We start from the raw sequence: 22,597 nt of genomic DNA on the forward strand, positions 1-22,597 counted from the left end.
CCCAGGACCCCGTATGCTCCTTAAAAATGACAGCTGCCTCCTAACTTTTTAATTTTTCCCCAGTCTAGTCTTGGAGCTGGAAAAGTATCTGTACTTGTACTAAGTATCTGAACATCCCTAGAGTAAAATATACTCTTCCCAATAGTTTGTGTCAGCATGTGATACAGCAGGTGCCACATGCCAGCTCTATAGATCAAGAACTGAGCGATTACAAAACGCTGATCGCTCAGCTCAGGGCTTCTCCCTGCAGAGGGTAGTGACTGTCAGTCACCACTTGCCGCAGGGATTCCCCCTCCCCTCTCTCTGTTTCTCCAGCATTTATTGGAGCAACAAACATGGGTGGGGGTGGGCACAGCAGGCACTGGCTCTAGAGAGCCAGAGCCAGCTGTCACTCAGGCAGTGAGGTGGATCCCGGCTGCAGCGCGACTGTACACCGTCAGCAAATAGCTGGCAGCCGGAATCCACCCCGCTGCCTGATTGACAGCTGGTTCTGCCTCTCTAGAGCCAGTGCCTGCTGTGCCCACCCCCTCCCATGTTTGTTGCTCCAATTTACTAATGTACTCCATTGACCCGAAGTCAGCATATAGTGGGTCAATGGAGGACATTATTAAATTTACTCCTGTGATCCAAAATAGAACTACGGCCAAACAAAGGTTGCCAACTGGCTAACTATGGATGCACCAATACCGATACTAGTACATTGAGCTGGCTTCCTTTCCAATCAGAAAGCCAGGAGGTGGGTCATGACGTCCCGTCCAACTTCCTGATTGGTTAGGAAGCCAGCTTTACTTGTTGGTAGGCAGCCTGGCTTCCTGACCAATCAAGAAGCTGGCGGCGGGTCATGAGGTGCTGTCCGGCTACCTGATTTGCAAGTGAAGCTGGTGTTCTTTCGATAGAGCACTGGCTTCCCAGGCAATCAGGACTTCCTGATTATCGGGGCACACGGCACCGGTACTCGGTATCAACGAGTACCTAAAACAAAATATCAGTACTCGATACCAGAAAAGCGGTATCAGTGCATCCCTATATGTAACCCTTTGTTAAGACAGACAGTGTTGAAATATACATTACAACTAATAAGAAGATCTGAAAGCACATTACAGACAGTGTTAATTATGGTTAAAACACCTCCTTAGCAGAACAGAGGAAAAAATTTTGGGGGAAAAGAGTAAATAAATTGTATTGTATTTGCCAGCACAATAAACAGGGTTAATTATGGTAAACATAACCGCCTAGCCCCCTTCTTAACATAGAGGGGAAAAGCTGAATAAGATTTTTTTATCAAGAAAAAGCAAGTAAAGAGATAACCAGAATTATTTAGATATTATTTTAAAGTTATGCTATTTGAATGGGAACATGTAACAAATATAAAGTAGGTGTTATCTGAATTTGGCTGCAAAACTAGAAATACAATTTAAGCACAGATATACAAGCATTGCCTCTTTCACCTATACAGTTGTAACGTTACCTATACAAAGATTTTATAAGTTAAAAGATCAGTAATACTATGCTAATAAATATGTGATGAGGCACTCTTAAAGATATATTACGACTCAACTCTATCCTAAAAAAAGAAAAGATTTAGGCAGCCCATAGTACAGCAAGAATGCATACTACAATACTCCACTCTGTACTGTGGAAAACTGCAATGATGGGGTTACGTGTTCTTTCATTTTGGTATAGTTATAAGAATATGATGTTAAAGCAACAGGTTTTTTTAGGGTCACCTAAAACATGTTCTCCCACCCTAACAAAGCCAAGCTTTCATGTCATAAGGCTGTTATATTTTAAAGATACATCTTTCTACTAGAGATGATATCCAGAAAACAGGAACATGTTTCATTGTTTACACCTTTGTGAAGTAATTCCTGTCAGTAAAGCATTTGTCTTATTAAAAGAACATTTGTACTCCGCACAAAGGATGTTATTAAAGTAATTTAGACTTGTAAGGCAGGAAATTAATAGATGATCGTCAGATGGTTTCGAAGGGACCTATTTTAACCCATACTGTAAGTGTTTCGCAGTACCTGCTTATTTCTGTTTAAGGGGTTCCCTTTATCTCTCCCCGCCAATAGTCCATGTTATGGGTGGCCTGATACAAAATGAAACACAGGCTGCAGGAAAATCGAAATATTTCTGCAGATCAGATAGTGGGTTGATTTGATCTTTCCTGACCTTCCATATGTTAAAGAAGAACTCCAGGCACAATTATTCTTAACCCTTGCATTGGCTCAATGTCGCCTAGGGTTGCAAATAAGGAAGATACTCATCTGAATCACTACTGCTAGACAGCTCCCTTCAGCCTGTCTCCTCCAGGGATGGATTGTCCATCGGCAATGTACAGGATTTGATGACTCACAAGACCATAGACCGCTGGAGCAGACAGGGAGAGAGGCGGGAGAGACCAGTATAATGACCAGCCATCTCCAAGGTTAAGGTGAGTGTAACGGTTTTTATTTTTGATGAAAATGAACACTTAACCCTTGCGGTGCAGGGGTAGCCCCATTGTAAGGGTTAATAATAATAATAATAATAATAACTGAACTAATCTTCTTCAGTAGGCATTAACCAGGTCAATTCCCTTGTAACCAGTAAGGTACTTATCTTGTGTATTTTCTGGTACATAGAAACAGTGGCATCACAAAAAGATTTTCGTTGTTTGATTTATTTGAAAGTATTTTTTTAATGTAAGTTAGTTGTACCCGTAAAATCGATTACTTCCTTTTTCTGCTGCTGAATGCCACTTTGTTGTAAACTAATTCTCTGTTGCTCACCAAAACCGACACTTGGTGAGTGGTGATCTGTTGTGTCCAGCTGAGCTCTTGTTCTTCCAGCCTACCTTCACTTCATTGCAGGACAGAGGTTGGCTGGGAAAACAGCAGAGCTCAGTAGAAGGACACAGTAGATCTACACCCCCAAAACTGTTCATTTTGGAAGATAATTTAGCAGAAGATCTCATTACAATGGAATGGCATGTATTGGCACGGGCAAAAATTACTCACTTTATTCTGTTACAGGTACAGCTTTCTTCAGGAACCTTGTGCAAGAGCAATATTGTTTTAAACCTGTCACAAGATTAATATGAAGTCTACCACTGCTGATTTAGTTGCTGGTTGTCGTGTTTTCCATATGGCCTTAATACTTTGAGTAACTGATGTGAAGAAAAAAAATGCAGATTTCTGTCTTTGACTCTTTTGGTCTGCATACTTGTTCCAGGTCATTAACGTAAAGTATTCAATCTAATGGGCCAGTATAACAACCAGACAACTCACATTTCAGGACACCAGCAAAGACAGAACCCATATCTTAGTCATGACACATATACCTAGATAACATATGATATTATCACATTAAAGGCTCATACAGAACAGCGATGAGACAAATTTCACCAGTTGTGCAACAGGTTTCATTTGAAGGAACAGACAATAAAGGACGTTTATTCCATAATCATTATCATCAGGCCACATTAGTAGAGTATAAAAAGCAGGGGTGTTAATGATGTCTGTATCTCATACACCTAGAATCCCAGGGTAACAGAAGATGTCTTGTTTAAATAAGAAAGTCGCCTCCTACTCAATAGCTCACGCAATGAGAATTGATGAATAAATTAAGAAAAATGAGTGTGCTCAGCAACTGCTTTGACTACGAGAGTGTTATTAAAGCTGAACTCTGGTCAGCTTACAAAAAATGACTAAATTATATGTCACATATGTGCTGTTCTCAAAATGTTAGTAAGCCCAAAAATAATTTCTACAGTAGGGCTCCCCATAAAAATGGTCTAACTGTGTTGTTTGTTTTATCTAAAATCCTTCCAGTGAAGAAAAAAACCTGTTGATTCTGTCAGATATTTTCGCTACTTTGTTCCTGGTGGCAACGCTCTGCAGGCTAATCTAGCTTCAGCAGCATTGCCACCACTATGAGCATGCTCCCATTTGCTCTGTTCTACGAATCCCCAGCTGCCCAGAGCTCAGGCAGGAACACGTGACAAGGCAGTTCTAGCTAAGTGATTGACAGCTGATCAGAAAGAAATGCTCCTACTTTATATCTGATGGCCTTGAAAAAGTTAAAAAGCAATCAATCCCAGGATAAAAATGACAGTTGCTATGTCAAAAACAATCTTTATTTTAGTTTTCTGCAAATGTCACATGGATGCATTTGCTCCACTCTGCTCTTTGACTTAGCCCTGCACACCGACCAGGGCTGTGCAGTGCAGAGAAGAAGAAAAGTGATCACGTGTCTTGGAATAATAAGATTAATAAATGGTACTTCTGCAGTTTAGAAACCAGCATTTTACAGAAGTTTATAGTTTACATATAATTTGGAGGTGATATAAAACCTTTCAATCATTTTTTAGCTACCGTATATACTTGAGTATAAGCCGTCCTGAATGTAAGCCGAGGTACCTAATTTTACCACAAAAAACTGGGAAAAAGTATTGACTCGAATATAAGCCGAGGGTGGGAAATGAGGCAGCTACTGGTAAATGTACAAAATGAAGATAGATACCAATAAAATTACATGAATATTTATTTAAAAGAAAAACAATAACCTAGCTCTGTAAGTGGAAAAGGGGGTACAGGGCTACATATTATGTACTACGGATCATTTAACCCATTCATATTAGCAGAGGATAATTGTAAATCTATTGTTCAGTGCATTCTATATGTAGTATATAGTACATGTACATATAGAGTGCCTGCAACAATACATTTACAATGATCCTCTGCTAACATGAATGGGTTAAATGATCCATAGTACAGGGCTACATACAGATCATTTAATAGCTGAAAATCTCGGCTTATACTCGAGTATATACGGTATGCCAATAAATCCAAACATTATTTCCAGATTAAAGGCTCCCTATGAAAATTGTCTATGTGATAACCTGGGAATCCTGCCAGTTAGTTTCACTTCCCTGCTCCTGGTGGTAACTCACACCATCCATAAATTAAAAAAAAAAGGTTTTGGCTGGAGCTCTATTCTATTCAAATATGGAGTCTGCCACTGCTGAGCTAGTTGCCTGGCTGTTATGCCCCCCATATTGCCTCAATACTCAAGTAACTTAGGTAACACAATTTTGCTGCAGTCCTACTCAAATAATAGACAACACACAGTTCCAAATGTACCACTCTAACAAAAAACTAATAGACAGATAGATTAGTAAGCCAATACTGGTCAATGCCATTAAATACAAACATTCCAGTCTAACATTAGTCTAATGTGAAACATGGTCTAATGTATATAATAACAAAAAGCTAATATATACAGTAGATGGGTTCATAAGCAAATACTGCATGCTGAATTAGAATAATGCCATAAAATACAAGGTGTGTTTTGTTTACTAAACACAAGAGCTTCAGGTAGAGAATCATGTGAGACAGACTGATCTTTTATTCTGATGGTGCTTACTATCTACAGGCATAATAAGAAACTGACAAGCGCAGCAGGAGTAGAAGTGTATTGAAGTGCGCTTATGAAATTTAGTTCAGAGCAGTCAAGTGCTTCACCAATAATGTGTGGGTGTGAATGATTACAAGAAATGTTTCTACATGGAAAACATTGCAGCTGGAAGCCAACTACAAAAATGTACTCTTAAAGCGGACCTTTACACTCAAAAATCAAATTCTACCAATGCATCCCTCTATGAATGATGATTGATAAAAACACAGACATGTCAGGTGTAAAATGCTGTGAGTTTGAAATACTTAAACTTGCAGAGTTGTCACTTCCTGCTTTGAAAGGGCAAAATGACTTCAGTTTGCCAAAGCAATTCACACTGGGATTGCCTTGTCATCAGCAGAGCATTGCTGGGAAATCTCATGGGAAAGGCATTTAACTCCCCTGAGATGGTATGCTTGGTCACATGTCCTAGTCACATGTCTAGTCACATGTGGCAGAAATCCAGGCAGTGAACGGAGAGCTAGTAATCTGCCCTTAGTAAACATGGTCACTGTCAGAATACTGGGCAAGAAAAGAGAAATAAGGAATGCAAAGAATACAAAGCCGGCAATTATCTAGAAGTATGTGTTTGTAGATTGTCATTACTAAACATTTCTAAAGGTGTGTTTGTGGTTATTTTAATGATATGGGTAAAGGTCCGCTTTAACAAGTGTTTCTCTGTAGTAGTTGCTACATTTCACATAGCTCTACCCTACAGCAAAATGTCTGTCCCATACCCATAACAAGTCAGAGGTGCAGCTGCAGATCATGCAGGCAGGTGAAGGAGATCTAAAATGGATATATACTCAATTCAAAACAGTATATTTAAACCCAAAATCTATTTTGGCATCATGCCTCATTGTAAACCTTTTTTTGTTTGTAAATGTGTTGCAAAGTTTTTTATCTGGAGATCCTGCCAAAAAATTGCACCTATCTCGCAACTTTCTGAGATGAGAAAAAGGGACACCTTCCAGCACAATGTATTCAAGCAATGGACACACTCCTGCCACGACACAAATTATGTGGCTTATTAAGAATTTATATGCCATAAATGACTGGTTCATCCCAGAAAAGTTTTTTTTTTTCATCATTACTTTTGCTGGCTTTTAAAATAGCAAACAAGATGATTAAGACATAAAATAAATGAACTATTACCATTTATAGATATCTGTACATCAGACAGAGTGACAACAGAGGAGGAAAGAGAGACAAAGAGGTTTGGTTCCAGATAAGGGACAGTCCATCCAAATAGGGGACAGTTGGGCTATATGATCAGGGGCGGACCTACCGGCGGTGAAGCCGGTCTGGCCGCCCCGGGGCCCAAGGCTAGGGGGGCCCACTGACAGGGGCAGACAGGGCTGAGGGGCAGGCTGAGCCGTGGTATATGGCAGGCCGGGCAGCACGGACGCTCTGGCACTGTCAGTATGATGCCGGTGTTCCGTATCTCCTCTCTCCTGATGCGGGCACTGTGTCACATGCCCCGCCCCCTTCAGACCGTGTGGCCAGCATGGTGTTGCGCTCTGGCAGCACTACAATGTATAAGGTAAGTCACTGGGTCGGTGAGGGGGGCCCAGAAACTGCACACGGTGTGCTGTGATTTCTTTTAGAGAAATTGATTATAATAGGGAACATTACAGTGTAATGTTCCCTATTATAATCAATTTCTATATCCCAGTGCTGAATTAAATATTGCACTCCAGTGCGTTGCTACATGAAGGGTCCAGTGCTTTGCTAAGTGAAGGGTCCAGTGCATTGCTAAGTGAAGGGTCCAGTGTGCTGCTAAGTGCAGAGTCCAGTGCATTGCTAAGTGCAGGGTCCAGTGCATTGCTAAGTGCAGAGTTCAGTGTGTTGCTAAGCGAAGAGTCCAGTGCGTTTTTAAGTGCACAGTCCAGTGCGTTGTTACGTGAAGGGTCCAGTGCGTTGCTACGTGAAGGGTCCAGTGCGTTGCTAAGTTCAGGTTCCAGTACGTTTCTAAGTGCAGAGTCCAGTGCATTGCTACATGCAGGGTCCAGGGTGTTGCTAAGTGCAGGGTCCAGTGCTTTGTAGAGTCCAATTCATATACTATTCTGCATTGCTGTATAATGTATTGCTGGGATTTGTAGTCCCTCTACAGCTGATGCCTTTCTGCATTAGAGTTTCAGCTCCTCTGTACAGAGACTGATGTGACTGGCTCAGTGTTCTCTGTACAGCACTGCAGTATATGTCAGTGATATATAATGTATTATAATATTGTGTGACTGTGGGGGGCATTAGAGTGTAAGCTCCTTTGAGGCAGACACCACTGGGGGGAGTTTGGGGGTCCAGTGAGATCTGCTTCCGGGCAACGCCCTTTGGTAGCTGGGTGGGCCCGAGAAAAAAATCTTGCACCAGGGCTCTTTGTTCCTTAGGTCCTCCACTGGATATGATAGCAATTCCAGTTGCAGGCTGACAATGAGAAATCACAGGTCAGAATTAGCAGCAGCCTGCCATATGAGCTCCTTCTGTTGGCCTTTGGTCTGCTAATTTGCTAGATCTGATAGGCAGACCAACAGCCAAGAGAAGGAACTTGCACTGCAGTCTGACAACCCTGCTGTGAATGGTTGCATAGTGTTGTCAGCCTGCAACAAGAAGTGACCCACACAGCTTCACTGGTTGCTAAAACACTAGTGGGGGTCATTTACTAAAGAGCCAAAGGATATAGCCGTAGCTTCGGCTAATCCTGTAGCTCACTTCGGCCACCAGAGCCCTTTGGTTCAGCCGAACAGAAGGTCTGCTGTACGGGCTGAACACACAGCCGAAGCAGACAGTTCTCCCCGCAAATGAAAAAAAAAAAGCGTAGGAGTCCCCCTCCTGATCAATACCAGACCCTTTAGGTCAACAATCGCCCCGCCCTCAGTGTGCCATACCAGGCCACATGCCTTTGGCATTGGGACAGTGCTTTTCCAGGGGCCTCCAAATTTAATAAAGGGGCACCCAGATGCTGCCCCCCTCTTGTGAATGAGTAGGGGTACTTGTACCCCTGCTCATTCACGAAAGGGTTAAAGTAAAATGTAAAGAAAAACACTAGACTTTTAGAAAAAAATCCTTTAATGAAAGAAAAACACAACAAAAGTTTGACAAGTCCTTTAATAAAACCCCCAAAAATGGATTTTTAAAACTTTTTTAACATGTAATTTTTAAAAATTATTTTATTATAACCGAGATGAATGCTGCTCGGTGGCATTCGGCTATTCACTCCCTGCTGTTCAGCCCCTATGAGAATAGGGACGATGGCAGCGAGTGAACTGCCGGATGTTCGGCTCAGCCGATCCAGATGTTGGTTCGGCTGAGTCGAACAAGTTCTTCACTTCAGCTCAGTTGAACGTGCTGAGCATGTGCGGTTGAACCGAAGTGAGTCAAAGCCAGCCGTACTCAGCTGAAGTGAATAGCCGAATGGGGTTCGGCTCGGTTATTCACTCGGCTGCCTGCGGCAGCTTAGTGAATGACCCTCTGGTGACTCCATAGCATCAGCGGGCAACAGGAGCTCTGCTACAATGTGAAGTTTTAACAAATAGACCAACCAACAGGTATGTACAGTCTGAAACTGCTTTGTTCCCGGGCTAATATTTTTCTAGCTTTGTTTATCCTGTGACAGGGTCACTTTAAAAGTTCCTTAAGTGACTTCTATGTTAGCCTATTACAGATTCCTGAACTTTTCCCTGATGTGCACAAAAGTCTCTGATCCACCGCATGCCTCAGAGTTATGTGAAGTCAAGTGAAACGTTATTGTTTGAATAGAAATAGAAACCCGTGAGTCACAAAGTTCCGGAAAATGTACAAGCAGACGTAAATAACTGCTGTTTTTTCTGTAACAATTTCATACACAAATTATTCCAAGCTTAAGTATTCTCTCTTATAGCAAATATGTACCACAGAAACAACATTTAAAGAGTTCTGCTAGAGTGGGAAAGACAGGTCAAAATCTTCACTAGGTTTGTCGTGGTCAGACAGTTGTCACAGTGAGAACCATCTATGTGTCCTCTAACTTGTTGGTGGAGCATCAGGACCCATCCTGACTGTCTTCCCAACAAGGCTTTGTGAATTAGTCATGCACCAGCTGAAGGACTGCTGTTCCCTTATCCCACAGAAAAGTGAATGATCACTGCACAGAGATCATACAACTAGTTGGAATTTAATGTATATGACAAAAATTGTTCTGGGAGGGCTTGATATCGCCCTGTAAGGAAAACACACATTAAAGGATCTTTATCTGATCGTCAGAAGCATTATTTAAAGTAGGTAATTGCTGAGATTAAAATGTCTTTCTACTTTTGCAATATAATTTGACAAAATTCTCTCAGTTGAAATCTTCTTTAATGCTGGGTGTGTCTGTGCATTGAGACCCCATAAACCTAAATAGGTGTTTAGAGAGTCCTAGATCTGCACCTGAACTGGGTGCTGCTGCCAGTACACTGGACCTGTGATCCTGCAAGTACCCAGAGCTAGAAAAACATTTGTTCAAAAGCCTCGATATTTAAGGTATGCTACTGGATGTAGTGAGGTTGGATCTATTTGAAGTAGTATTAAACTCTCAAACTTTTATACAATAATGAATCCAGATCAAACAAATATACATTGCCCAGCAAAGTATTGCTTTACATTTTGACCAAATGGTTACAATCATCATGTTTCAGAAAAGCTGCTTCCAAGTCTCTCAACTCAGCTTTCCTGAACTTCCTTTCCATTACAAGATCACAAAGGACTGAAGAGCAGACTCCAGCAGCTGTTCATCTACTAGCTTGGAGTAGGGAGGTGAGGGGAGCACGGAGGAGGGGAGTAGCTTGATTTGCTTTGTCTGTGTATTTGTGGAGACACACACAGCTTACTAGCACACACGTGGGTGACTGCATAGCACTCTGCTTGAGAAAGGAGTCACTCTAAAACAGGATTTCAGGGCCAGTGCTCGGGGGATCAGCTGATTCTACAGGAAACTAAAACTTTTAAACATCAAGGAGCAGCATTCATTGTAAGTAATTTCATCAGCATTTGAAATAGCTTAAAATCCTTTTAACTTTAATATGACTTTTGTGACTGAAGCCCCCTTTTTTAAAGCATATTTCTAACTTGTATTAACATACAATGTACCACCCAAGCTTTGAAGCATTTAACCCTTTCTTGGGACAGACAGTGCTGCACACCTAGTTTATAACTGTTAATGGATATCTGCCAGCACAGTAGACAGGGTTAATTATGGCAAACATAACCCACCCCCCTTCTTTACATCACATTTAGGGGGTGAAAGCTGAATAAGCTTTTTTATCAAGCAAAAGCCAAGTAAAAAGATAACCAGAAATGTTTGAATATTATTTTAAAGGTATGCTATGTGCAGGCATCCCAACCTGATAAAAGTTATTTCAGAGAGGTGCCCTTCTAATTTCAGGGAGGTGCCCCCCCACCCGCGGGGGGGGGGGGGCACCATCCTGAAATGATAGCAGATAGCAGAGAAGCTAATGCCTACCTTGCTATCTGCTGAGTTTTTTTTATTCTGACACCTGCTGCCATCAGAATAAAAAAAAACAAAAAACAATGGACAGCATGGGAATAAATAACTAGGCTGCTATAGGCTATTTCAATTTGCTATAGCCAACAGGAGGACCTGATGGAGAACTTTAGGTCCACCTCTGCTGATTGACAGCAGCAGTGGGCAGGTGCAATAGCCAGTCTGCTGTTGGCTATTGCAAATTGAAATAGCCAATAAAAGCCTAGCTATTCATTCCTATGCTGTGTTTTTTTTTTAACTCTCACTGACGGCGGACAGCGGCCCGATGTAAAAAAGACCAAAACAGATAGCACGGAAAGGTTAACTCTGCAGAGTAAACCTTTCCAGAAAAAATGTTTCTCTCCTGGGCATCCGGGAGCCGCTATCTTATAGTGGAAGACTCCTGGAACGTCCGGGAGAGTTGGGATGACTGTATGTGAATGAGAACATGCAACAAATATAAAGTAAGTGTTATCTGAATTTGGCTACCAGCATGGAAATACACTTTAAGGATAAAGAAGATGAAATCCCAAGGCACAGTGTCAAAGGATTTTTTTTATATCTAAGGAGCACAGTGGGGAGTTTGCAAGAAGACTGTGCTTCATTCCAACTGGTTAAAAGTCAGACACTTGAAATAAAATAAATAAATCTACAAATGTATTCCTGCTAATTATGTGAATAATGAAATATGGTATACAACACCACGGTCACCATAGCAACCCAGCAAATTATACCTACAGGCTATGACAGTAGCACAGTGGTTATTTATCAAACAGTACCTCTATGTATGTGTTATTATGAGTGGAATTTGAAGGATCAGCAGGGAATTATCTTGCATATCACTTGAGAGTGTTTTCTGTTCTAAATTGTAATTAATATCTACTCACAGCTGCATGACCAGATACAAATGACTGGGACTCTCATAGATATCTTCCAAGGCAACGATGTTCTCATGCTTGATTCTGCAAAAGAAAAAAAAAACAAGCAAATGAGCTGCTTGGTAAATCACTGACTATAACAAACGAGTCTACCTGACATGAAAGAATTAATAATCACTGTTATTGTTTAATTGCAGCTTTCCCATATTACCAGGTGGGTTGTTCCAAGAGACTAATGGTGACATGGTAAAACATTTTTTAAAGTTGCTCTTTTTTTAATAGCTTGTGCTATGTATAGGTGTAATCTTATATGATGCAGGATTATTGTCAATATTAGAAAGAAGATCACCCTAGGGTCCTTAGTGGATGATACCCTAATCTGCCGACTTAAAGCATATCTAAACCCAAAAACTAAATGTAATATACAGTACTGTAGCATTCTAGACCTTAGTTGTGGTGGCTGCTTTAGTTCTCTTTTTTTATTTATTTTCCTTTCTTTTCACCTGGTGATCCGGCCAGTAACACACTCCCTGTCTTAGGGTGGCTTCACTCTATGGAGGAGCAATGGAGCCACCCCTGGACATCAGCATTTTAATCCTGTGGTAAGGGTAGTGTTAGATGCACTGGAAGATTTAGCTGAAATGAAATCTGAATTCCAGCTAAGACTTTTTAAGCAATTGCGTCAATAGTTTATTTTTTTACTTGTAGAATAAGGGTTTTATATAAAGAAATAAAAGCGAGCCATTGTTTGTACCCATGTCAGCGTTAATGGTTTGTCTCAATCCTCTAACTGCAACTTTGGCCGGACAGCTTGGCCTAGTAAAAAATCATCAGGTCAAAATAAAGGAAAAAAAGTCTAATCGATGAAAACTATTGCAGCCACCACTTGTAAAGCCGAGTATACACAGTTCGATTTTTTTTTCCCGTTCAACCTGCGTGCTGTACGAAAGAAATAGAACAGATCCCCTGCTGTTTCTATTGCATTCTGAAAGCGGCCAGCGGCTGATTGGCTGCTAGCTCCAAAAGTGGCAACCATGCAGCTAATTTTATCAAGAATCAGTTGAAATTCACTACGTGTATTGGTAAGCTGCTATATATTAATTTTTCGATTTTGTGTTTAGATATGCTTTAAATGTCCTGCAACCTAAAACCCATCTCTATGCAAAACATTTTTGTTAGTACTTCTGTCAGATTTTTTTTGCTGCTTGTAAATCACCGAGGTAGATTTCCTTTCACTTTTTATCTTTGTGACACCAGGACTAAATTGAGTAGGAACAGGGGTCACTGGAACAGGAGAGTTTGCAGTTGCAGTTTGCTTTTGATACTAATTGTGAAATTAATTATAATATCAAACAGAAATTATAGCAAAAACAAAGCTTTTTAAAAGCTTTAACATCGAGTTCCATGTTACACCCATATTGACCGTGTAATGTGCATGGTACTTGAATTGTGGGGTGCTTCTCAATGCAGGCTCCTATATACATCTGCTTCATTCTTTAGCAGGTCTAGTCACAGGACCACTGGGACAATTAGTTCTCTATACTGTACAAGTGTTGTGCCACCACTCATAACTTCCTTCAGCCCCATAACCTTGGCTCGGACAGGGACGTTAGGAATAGTTTGCAGGAGCATAACCATTACACCTGCAATCCACTGATCACAGTTACAGGCTCCAATGTACAAAATGAATAAATGTGCATTTGTTCATTTTAAATTATGGTTGCATTTGTTAACATGTTTAACATTCTTTGGCTTTGAAGGTTAAAGGATGTGGGCCAATGTATATATTTCTCTTTTTTAATACTGGCACTCAGCATTTTTAAATACACAAAGAAAAAGGCACAACGTGTATAAATGTTAAAATGATTTTGCTCAGTAAGCAGATATAAAAAATCCCATGGAGCAACATATGGATAAGGTAAGTGGATCTCGGCATACTGTATAAAATATGCAAATATGTTCTAGTCACAGTGTTGCAAAATAACAGTTTGTTTATGACTGGCAAAGTCTAACTGGCAGGCATATACAAATCTAAGTATGCTATCTATCTCTGCAGTTCTGTTTGAAGAAAGCTGCCTGCCTGTATTCTGCCTACAGCTGACAGCATGAAATGTGGGCATGAAGCTCGACTAGTCTTACTCCTGAGATTCCTCATGCAGCATACAACCATCCACCCACAAGTGTGGAGAAAGTGATCATCATCTGGGAGCGAGACAGTATGCTAGAATTGGCTGCTGAGGAACAGGAACATTATAAATCTTCACATTTATTCCACAAACACAAAAATGCTGTTCCTGGCTATAGGTTGATTAATGTGGTCATTCCTTGTCCCTTTCCTTTATTTGTGTTAATGTCATGGTCACTAACAGTTGCTGTGACCCTCCCTTGACATAGTTGAGGCCAATTTTAGTCTAATCTTGGTTGCTCTCTGACTGCATCAGCTGTCATCTTTGTTCTGTACTGTCCAGTCTCTGTATCTAGTGGTTGTCACACACATGTATAGTGGACAGTCTTTGGCATGTGTTAAAAGTGGTGCTTGTACATTGTCTTGACATTGCTGAAACCCTATCAACATCAGTTCTTAAAAAGTAAACTGAGCCTACTGGCTCAGGACAAATGAACAGTTCTTTGATATACCATGTTCCCCCTTTGATCCACCATGCCATGTTCCCCCCTTCTTTAATATATCATGTTCCCCTTTGATACACCATGTTCCTTCTTTGATACACCATGTTCCCCCTTTGAAATACCATGTTCCCCTTTGATACACCATGTTCCCCCCCTTTGATACATCATGTCCCCCCTTTGATACTCCGTGTTTCCCCTTTGATACACCATGTCCCCCCTTTGATACACCATGTTTCCTCTTTGATACGCCATGTTCCCTCTTTGATACACCATGTTCCCTCTTTGATATACTATGTTCCCTCTTTGATACATCATGTTCCCTCTTTGATACATCACGTTCCCTCTTTGATACATCACGTTCCCTCTTTGATACATCACGTTCCCTCTTTGATACATCACGTTTCCTCTTTGATACACCATGTTTCCTCTTTGATACACCATGTCCCCCCTTTGATACACCATGTTCCCTCTTTGATATACCATGTTCCCTCTTTGATATACCATGTTCCCTCTTTGATACATCACGTTCCCTCTTTGATACATCACGTTCCCTCTTTGATACATCACGTTTCCTCTTTGATACACCATGTTTCCTCTTTGATACACCATGTCCCCCCTTTGATACACCATGTTCCCTCTTTGATATACCATGTTCCCTCTTTGATATACCATGTTCCCTCTTTGATACATCACGTTCCCTCTTTGATACATCACGTTCCCTCTTTGATACATCACGTTCCCTCTTTGATACACCATGTTCCCTCTTTGATACATCAGGTTCCCTCTTTGATACACCATTTTCCCTCTTTGATATACCATGTTTCCTCTTTGATACATCATGTTCCCTCTTTTATACACCATGTTCCCTCTTCGATACACCATTTTCCCCCTTTGATCTACCATTTTCCCCTAAAATACAGCATCCACACTACACCACGTACAGCAGACACATTCACTTTTATTGCTCCTCCTTATCTGCCACATGAGCATTTAGGAGTCTGTAGGACGGGGCCTGGACACCATACTGGTGTTACAAGTGCATATACATTGAACCTTCATTTATACACAGTTTCATAGCTGCACTAATAAGAGGGCTACAGTGTTTAACGTGGCATAGATAGAGAGAATAAAGATAGATAGATAGATAGATAGATAGATAGATAGATAGATAGATAGATAGATAGATAGATAGATAGATAGACCCACTAGCAGATTTTTCAGCATTTTTTTAAAGCAGGCTATGACACTGAAGCTCAGGAAGCAATGCCTTTAAGACTTGTATGTACATTAGGCAGCAAGGAGCAAGCCACATACACACATTATTTGTCATGCCTTAAGGTTTGTAACTTTGCCAGAGAACTGAAGAAGCAGGCAGTACATTGAAAGATGCAGCATCTGACATCAAAGACCAGCTCTGCCGTGAGGAAAATAACTGCACTGTGCTAATCCCTTTAGTCTCCACAAAACGTTTCACTGCCGAATATATTTGCGGGGCATCCAATCTCCATTTCTTATGACTATGGCCATTTAACCCATTTGAGTGGAAGATTAGAGGAATAAAGATAGAAATAAATAAGGATAATTACATTTGTACAACTAGGCGACAGATGAGACAATGGATGTATCTTAGAAGTACACATGTGTAAACAGGCCGTCACCCCTGTTACCACTCCCATTTTCATAATAATGCAGGAGAACAATAAAATATAGAGTATAAACAGTATAAAAAAAAAATTAAAGGCAACCAACAGCCTTTCCATAAAATGGCAATATCCCAAGGGTAGTCTGCAGCACTGCTCAGACAGTCTGATATTTCTCAACCATACATGTACTGTATAAGACAACCATGCAGCTACTGGAAAACTGACATCTTATACCTATACATGTCACTACCTCTTTGATATACCATGTTCCCTCTTTGATATACCATGTTCCCTCTTTGATATACCATGTTCCCTCTTTGATACATCACGTTCCCTCTTTGATACATCACGTTCCCTCTTTGATACATCACGTTCCCTCTTTGATACATCACGTTTCCTCTTTGATACACCATGTTTCCTCTTTGATACACCATGTCCCCCCTTTGATACACCATGTTCCCTCTTTGATATACCATGTTCCCTCTTTGATATACCATGTTCCCTCTTTGATACATCACGTTCCCTCTTTGATACATCACGTTCCCTCTTTGATACATCACGTTCCCTCTTTGATACACCATGTTCCCTCTTTGATACATCAGGTTCCCTCTTTGATACACCATTTTCCCTCTTTGATATACCATGTTTCCTCTTTGATACATCATGTTCCCTCTTTTATACACCATGTTCCCTCTTCGATACACCATTTTCCCCCTTTGATCTACCATTTTCCCCTAAAATACAGCATCCACACTACACCACGTACAGCAGACACATTCACTTTTATTGCTCCTCCTTATCTGCCACATGAGCATTTAGGAGTCTGTAGGACGGGGCCTGGACACCATACTGGTGTTACAAGTGCATATACATTGAACCTTCATTTATACACAGTTTCATAGCTGCACTAATAAGAGGGCTACAGTGTTTAACGTGGCATAGATAGAGAGAATAAAGATAGATAGATAGATAGATAGATAGATAGATAGATAGATAGATAGATAGATAGATAGATAGATAGATAGATAGACCCACTAGCAGATTTTTCAGCATTTTTTTAAAGCAGGCTATGACACTGAAGCTCAGGAAGCAATGCCTTTAAGACTTGTATGTACATTAGGCAGCAAGGAGCAAGCCACATACACACATTATTTGTCATGCCTTAAGGTTTGTAACTTTGCCAGAGAACTGAAGAAGCAGGCAGTACATTGAAAGATGCAGCATCTGACATCAAAGACCAGCTCTGCCGTGAGGAAAATAACTGCACTGTGCTAATCCCTTTAGTCTCCACAAAACGTTTCACTGCCGAATATATTTGCGGGGCATCCAATCTCCATTTCTTATGACTATGGCCATTTAACCCATTTGAGTGGAAGATTAGAGGAATAAAGATAGAAATAAATAAGGATAATTACATTTGTACAACTAGGCGACAGATGAGACAATGGATGTATCTTAGAAGTACACATGTGTAAACAGGCCGTCACCCCTGTTACCACTCCCATTTTCATAATAATGCAGGAGAACAATAAAATATAGAGTATAAACAGTATAAAAAAAAAATTAAAGGCAACCAACAGCCTTTCCATAAAATGGCAATATCCCAAGGGTAGTCTGCAGCACTGCTCAGACAGTCTGATATTTCTCAACCATACATGTACTGTATAAGACAACCATGCAGCTACTGGAAAACTGACATCTTATACCTATACATGTCACTAAAAGTTTTTCCCCCCCCCCCCCCCCCCCCCCCCTCATCATTATGCTAATTAAAACATTTCTGTTTATAATATATACATATTATTTTAGACCTATTGATGTAATTACTGGGTCTCTCTGCTTCTTTATGTAGTGCAGGCAGATCATGCCAGGTGGAAGGGGTTCTCAGTTTTCTCAAAACATCACCCCTGCCTCATTACTCCTCTTAAAAGTCCTCCTTCCTGACTCAAGCAGTCTTTAGTATTTACACTTTCATTCATGCTAGAAAGTATAGCTCTCGCTGTGGTTCTCATATGCAGAAGCCACATTGTTGTTTGTCTGCCCCTCTCTCCCCTTGCCCATTCACAGAACACTTTGTATTCTGTGAGTGGCTCACAAGATACAAATTGTTCTGTGAATGGACAAGGTAAAATGAGGGGCAGCAGCTCTCCTGTCATAGCGCCAGAAGTATAGCAAGAACTATTCTTCCTGGCATGAATAAAAGTGTAAATATTAAAGACAGTACAGCGTTCCCTAATGTGCCATGCACCTCAACAGGCATAACATGATTCACACTGCAGATTTTCTCCCCAAAGTATAAGAAGTTAGATCTGTAGCTGGAAATGATATGACATTTGAAAAGACTGTTTTAGCCAGTGCTCATTAGCACAAGTGAGCTTATATCCTATAAGTGCTGTGCAGTGCCACCTAAACAGCCCCTGGCAGACGTGTTGCCCCCTCTGCCAGTGCAATGTTCTGACTGTTGGTCAGAACCCCTTCTCTACCTATCACAGCTTTTCCATGCCAGAATACACACTGGGGAAACAATGTAGATATACAGAATCTGTTTGCCCAACATTCAAAAAAGCACCTAGGGGTCCAGAGATGAGGTGATAATCTAGTCTGGTGCCATACCTGGAAGGTGACACCTGAACCCAATCACTCACATCATCATCACAGAAATAGCTCTGATGGCTGAGAACTAGGGCACAGTAGCTTTATATAAATGGACACTGGGCTGAGTATGAGTTTGTTTCATGACAGCACATTAGCTAAGGTTGCTCAGACTACTGGGGTTGCTTAGTTGGTGTCTAAACCTAAAAATTTCAGATCATCAAACAGGCATGTAATGTGTGCTTTCAGACACTCATCACCAAGCACAGTTTCAGTATTATCATGTAGTAATAAAACACATAAGGACTTAAAAGTGAACCTGTGCTTTGCCCACACTGTCGCATGGGCCGGGAGAAAGGCCTTAGCCCTGTGTAAGATCTGACCAAAGCAACTTGCGTATACAAGGCTTCTTCTTCTCATCGGTCCTGCAAGTGAACAATGTGGCAGGGGAGTAAAGGATAGAAAGTTATATGCAGGTTGGGGACAGGGGGGTGGGGGTGTTGAGGGTGACAGTACAGGTTCACTTTAAATCTCTTTTTCATTCTTATCTAAATATTTTGTTTGGATGTAATTAGCTGCTGTGTGGCATCCACACCCAAACATGTACTTGCTTGTAGTGTTCTACACAATCTTTATAGTCAACAAAAATAAGTAAATAATAAGACACACCTATTTTAATGCTATCATTTCAAAAGTATTCTAATAATTAAACATAACATTCATACCCATAGCTGTTTAGAAGTTACACATGGCCCAGCCTACTGACATACATTTCTAATACTCAATCCGTCAAAGTTTAAGTATATAAGCACAGATTTGGGGTAACAGACTTAATAATATAGTTGATTTTACTAATTCTCCTGTCACTTCTTGCGATATCGTGCGGCAAATATGCTATTACATTTTCACCCATTTATGAGGTTCAAAACCAATTTGAAGTGAGACAACTGGTGGGAAGTGGACAGAGTGGAGAAACGAGAAAGAATACCACGCTGAATGTCATAAAACCTGCATGTTACATGAGAGAGGCTACTATGAAGAAGGCATGCTACCTGAGAAAGTGCCCTAAGAACTGCACATTACCAGACACAGCCACAAGATTTCACATTACAACAGAGAGTGCTATAGAGGCTGTATGTTACCTGAGAGAATGCTATGTGAGCTTAACATTATCAGAGAGAGCCACAAGACTTCACAGTACAACAGAGAGTGCTATAGAGACTGCATGTTACTTGAGAGAGTGTCATGTGAGCTGAACATTATCAGAGAGAGCCACAAGAATGTACATTACCACGAAGAGTGATATAATGACTGCATGTTACCTGAGAAAGTGTAATGTGAGTTGCACATTACCAATACAACAAGAGCTACATGCTACTAGACTGCTATGAAGAGTGCATGTTACCTGGGAGAGGACCAAAGATTTGCAAATTACCAAAAAGAGGGCTATTAATACATCAGAAAGTACACTCTCAGTGACACAGACATAAGGTTGTGTTAGGGTTCCAACCCTAGATATGCGCAGGCTTGTTCTATGTCAGTGACTATCGATGTAATAAAGAGGGCATAAGAATGACAGCCCTGTAGCTTGTATCTTCAAAAAAGTCTGCAAAAGCAGCTTCAATATCATGACATTTTACTTTCAGACCAAAGGTCTCAAAACAGATTTACATTTGATTACTCAGCAGCTGGAATGCAAAAAAGGAAACCAATTTGTGCATTATTTCAATCTGTTCTACAATACTGGGCTACTGCTTCACACGTATTATGTTAATATGTGATAAACAGTAGCTGGTATATAGTTGTAACCCCAATATCATTGTCCAAGAATTAATGTTCATCCACAATGAGGAAATCAACACTGGGTGGATTTGGTTGAACTACATGCAATAAGGATTCTTAGGAATGTGGAAAATATGTTTTGGATGTCTTCCCTTAAAATAGGCATTTGTGTTTTTTTCTTTAATAAGAACTCTGTAACATTAATAATGGTATTTTATACTTATGCATTGTGCAAACAGTTCCATCCTTCCGTGATCAACAAAGCTCTACAGAAATGGTACAGCTCAAGTCATTTATGGGGTGGTTATGTTGAGGAAGAGAAAAATGACAACTAATATTATTTGAAGGGACAACGGATAAGGTAGCTTAATAGAAACCTAGTATTAAGGCTCTAAATCAACCAATGAAAAGGATATTGACAGTAAAATGTATATACATTCATGGCCAAAAATATTGGCACCCCTGCATTTCTGTCAGATAATGGACCACTTTGCACAGAAAATGGTTGCAATTACAAATGTTTAGGCATTCTCATGTTTATTTATTTTGTTTGTATTGGTATGACACAAAAAAGTGGAGAAAAAAAAGCCAAATCTGACACATACCACGCAAAACTTCAAAAATGGACTCAACAAAATGATTGGCCTCCTCAATTAATATTTGGTAGCACAGCTCTTGGAAAAATAACTGAAATCAATCGCTTCCTGTAACCATCAATGAGTTTCATACACCTCTCTACAGGAATTGTGGACAACTCTTCTTTTGCCAACTGCTCCAGGTCTCTCAGATTGGAAGGGTTCTTTTTCCCAACTGCTGTTTTGAGATCTCTCCACAGGAGCTGTATGGGATTTGATGTGGACTCCTTGCTGGTCAGTCCAGTACTCTCCAGCGCTTTGTCTGAAACCACTTCTGGGTGCTATTTGATGTGTGCTTTGGGTCATTGTCCTGCTGTAAGACCAATAACCTCTGAAGGAGACCCAACTTTTTAACACTGGGCCCTACATTGCACCCCAGAATTCTTTGGTAGTCTTCATATTTCATAATGCCATGCACATAGTCAAGACATCCAGTGCCTGAAGCAGAAAAGCAACCCCAAAACATCAGTGAACCTCCACCATGTTTGACTGTAGGGACTGAAAACTTTTTCTGAAGTAGAATGATGGGCTTTACCAAAAAGCTGTAATTTTGTTTCGTCTGTCCACAGTACATTCACCAAAAGGGATTTTGGCTTCCTCGGGTAACTTTTGGGAAACTCCAATCTGGCTTTTTTATGTTTCTTTGTCAGCAGTGCGGTCCTCCTGGGTCTCCTACCATAGCGTCCCTTTTCATTCAGATGGCAACTTATAGTGTGAGCTGACACAGTTGTACCCTGTGCCTGAAGGTCAGCTTGAATTTGTCTGGAAGTTGATTGAGGGTCTTTATCCACCATTCGAACAATCCTTCGTTGCAATCTTTGATCAATTGTTCTCTTTCGTCCACGTCGAAGGAGATTAGCTACAGTGTCATAGGCTGTAAACTTCTTGACAATGTTGCACACAGTGGACATAGGAACATTAAGATCTCTGGAGATGGACTTGTAACCTTGAGATTGTCCATTCTTTTCCACCGTTTTTGTTTTCAAATCCTCAGACAATTCTTTGATGCTCTTTCTCTTGTCCAAGCTCCGTGTTTCACACAGAGACACACAACAGAAAGGTTGAGTCCATTTTTCACCATTTTAACTGGTTGCCGGTGTGATTTCTATATTGTCAGCACCTGTTAATTGATACAGGTGAGTTTAATTACAAATTACAGGAGCATCACAAACTTGCAATGCAATTATTTCTTGCAATTTGGAGAAGGTGCCAATAATTTTGTCCAGTCCATTTTTGGCGTTTTTCATAGAATGTGTCAGATTGGCTTTTTTTTTTTAATCCATTTTTGTGTGTCATACCAATACAAACAAAAGAAATAAACATGAGAATGCCTAAACGTTTGTAATTGCAACAATTTTCTGCGCAAAGTGGTGCATTATCTAATGGAAATGTAGGGTTGCCAATATTTTTGGCCATGATTGTGTGTGTGTATATATATACAGGGCTTGAAAAATTTGGCGGTGTCTCACCAGTCAGTCAAAAATGTCACCAGTCTGCATGACC

General features: G+C 40.6%; 1 protein-coding gene across 1 annotated transcript in view; it reads right to left on the reverse strand.

Annotated features, from left to right (window-relative positions):
• The window catches only part of CAMK1D (calcium/calmodulin dependent protein kinase ID), a 224,035-nt gene that overhangs the window by 49,722 nt on the left and 151,716 nt on the right, over positions 1-22,597 (reverse strand). The window contains exon 3 of the mRNA XM_018553723.1: positions 11,824-11,898. Within this exon, the coding sequence (XP_018409225.1) occupies positions 11,824-11,898 (75 nt within the window). The remainder of the gene's footprint in view (positions 1-11,823; positions 11,899-22,597) is intronic.

The sequence above is a fragment of the Nanorana parkeri genome, unplaced genomic scaffold, assembly GCF_000935625.1.
Source record: "Nanorana parkeri isolate BGI_ZX_2015 unplaced genomic scaffold, ASM93562v1 scaffold128, whole genome shotgun sequence".
NCBI classification, from domain to species: domain Eukaryota; kingdom Metazoa; phylum Chordata; class Amphibia; order Anura; family Dicroglossidae; genus Nanorana; species Nanorana parkeri.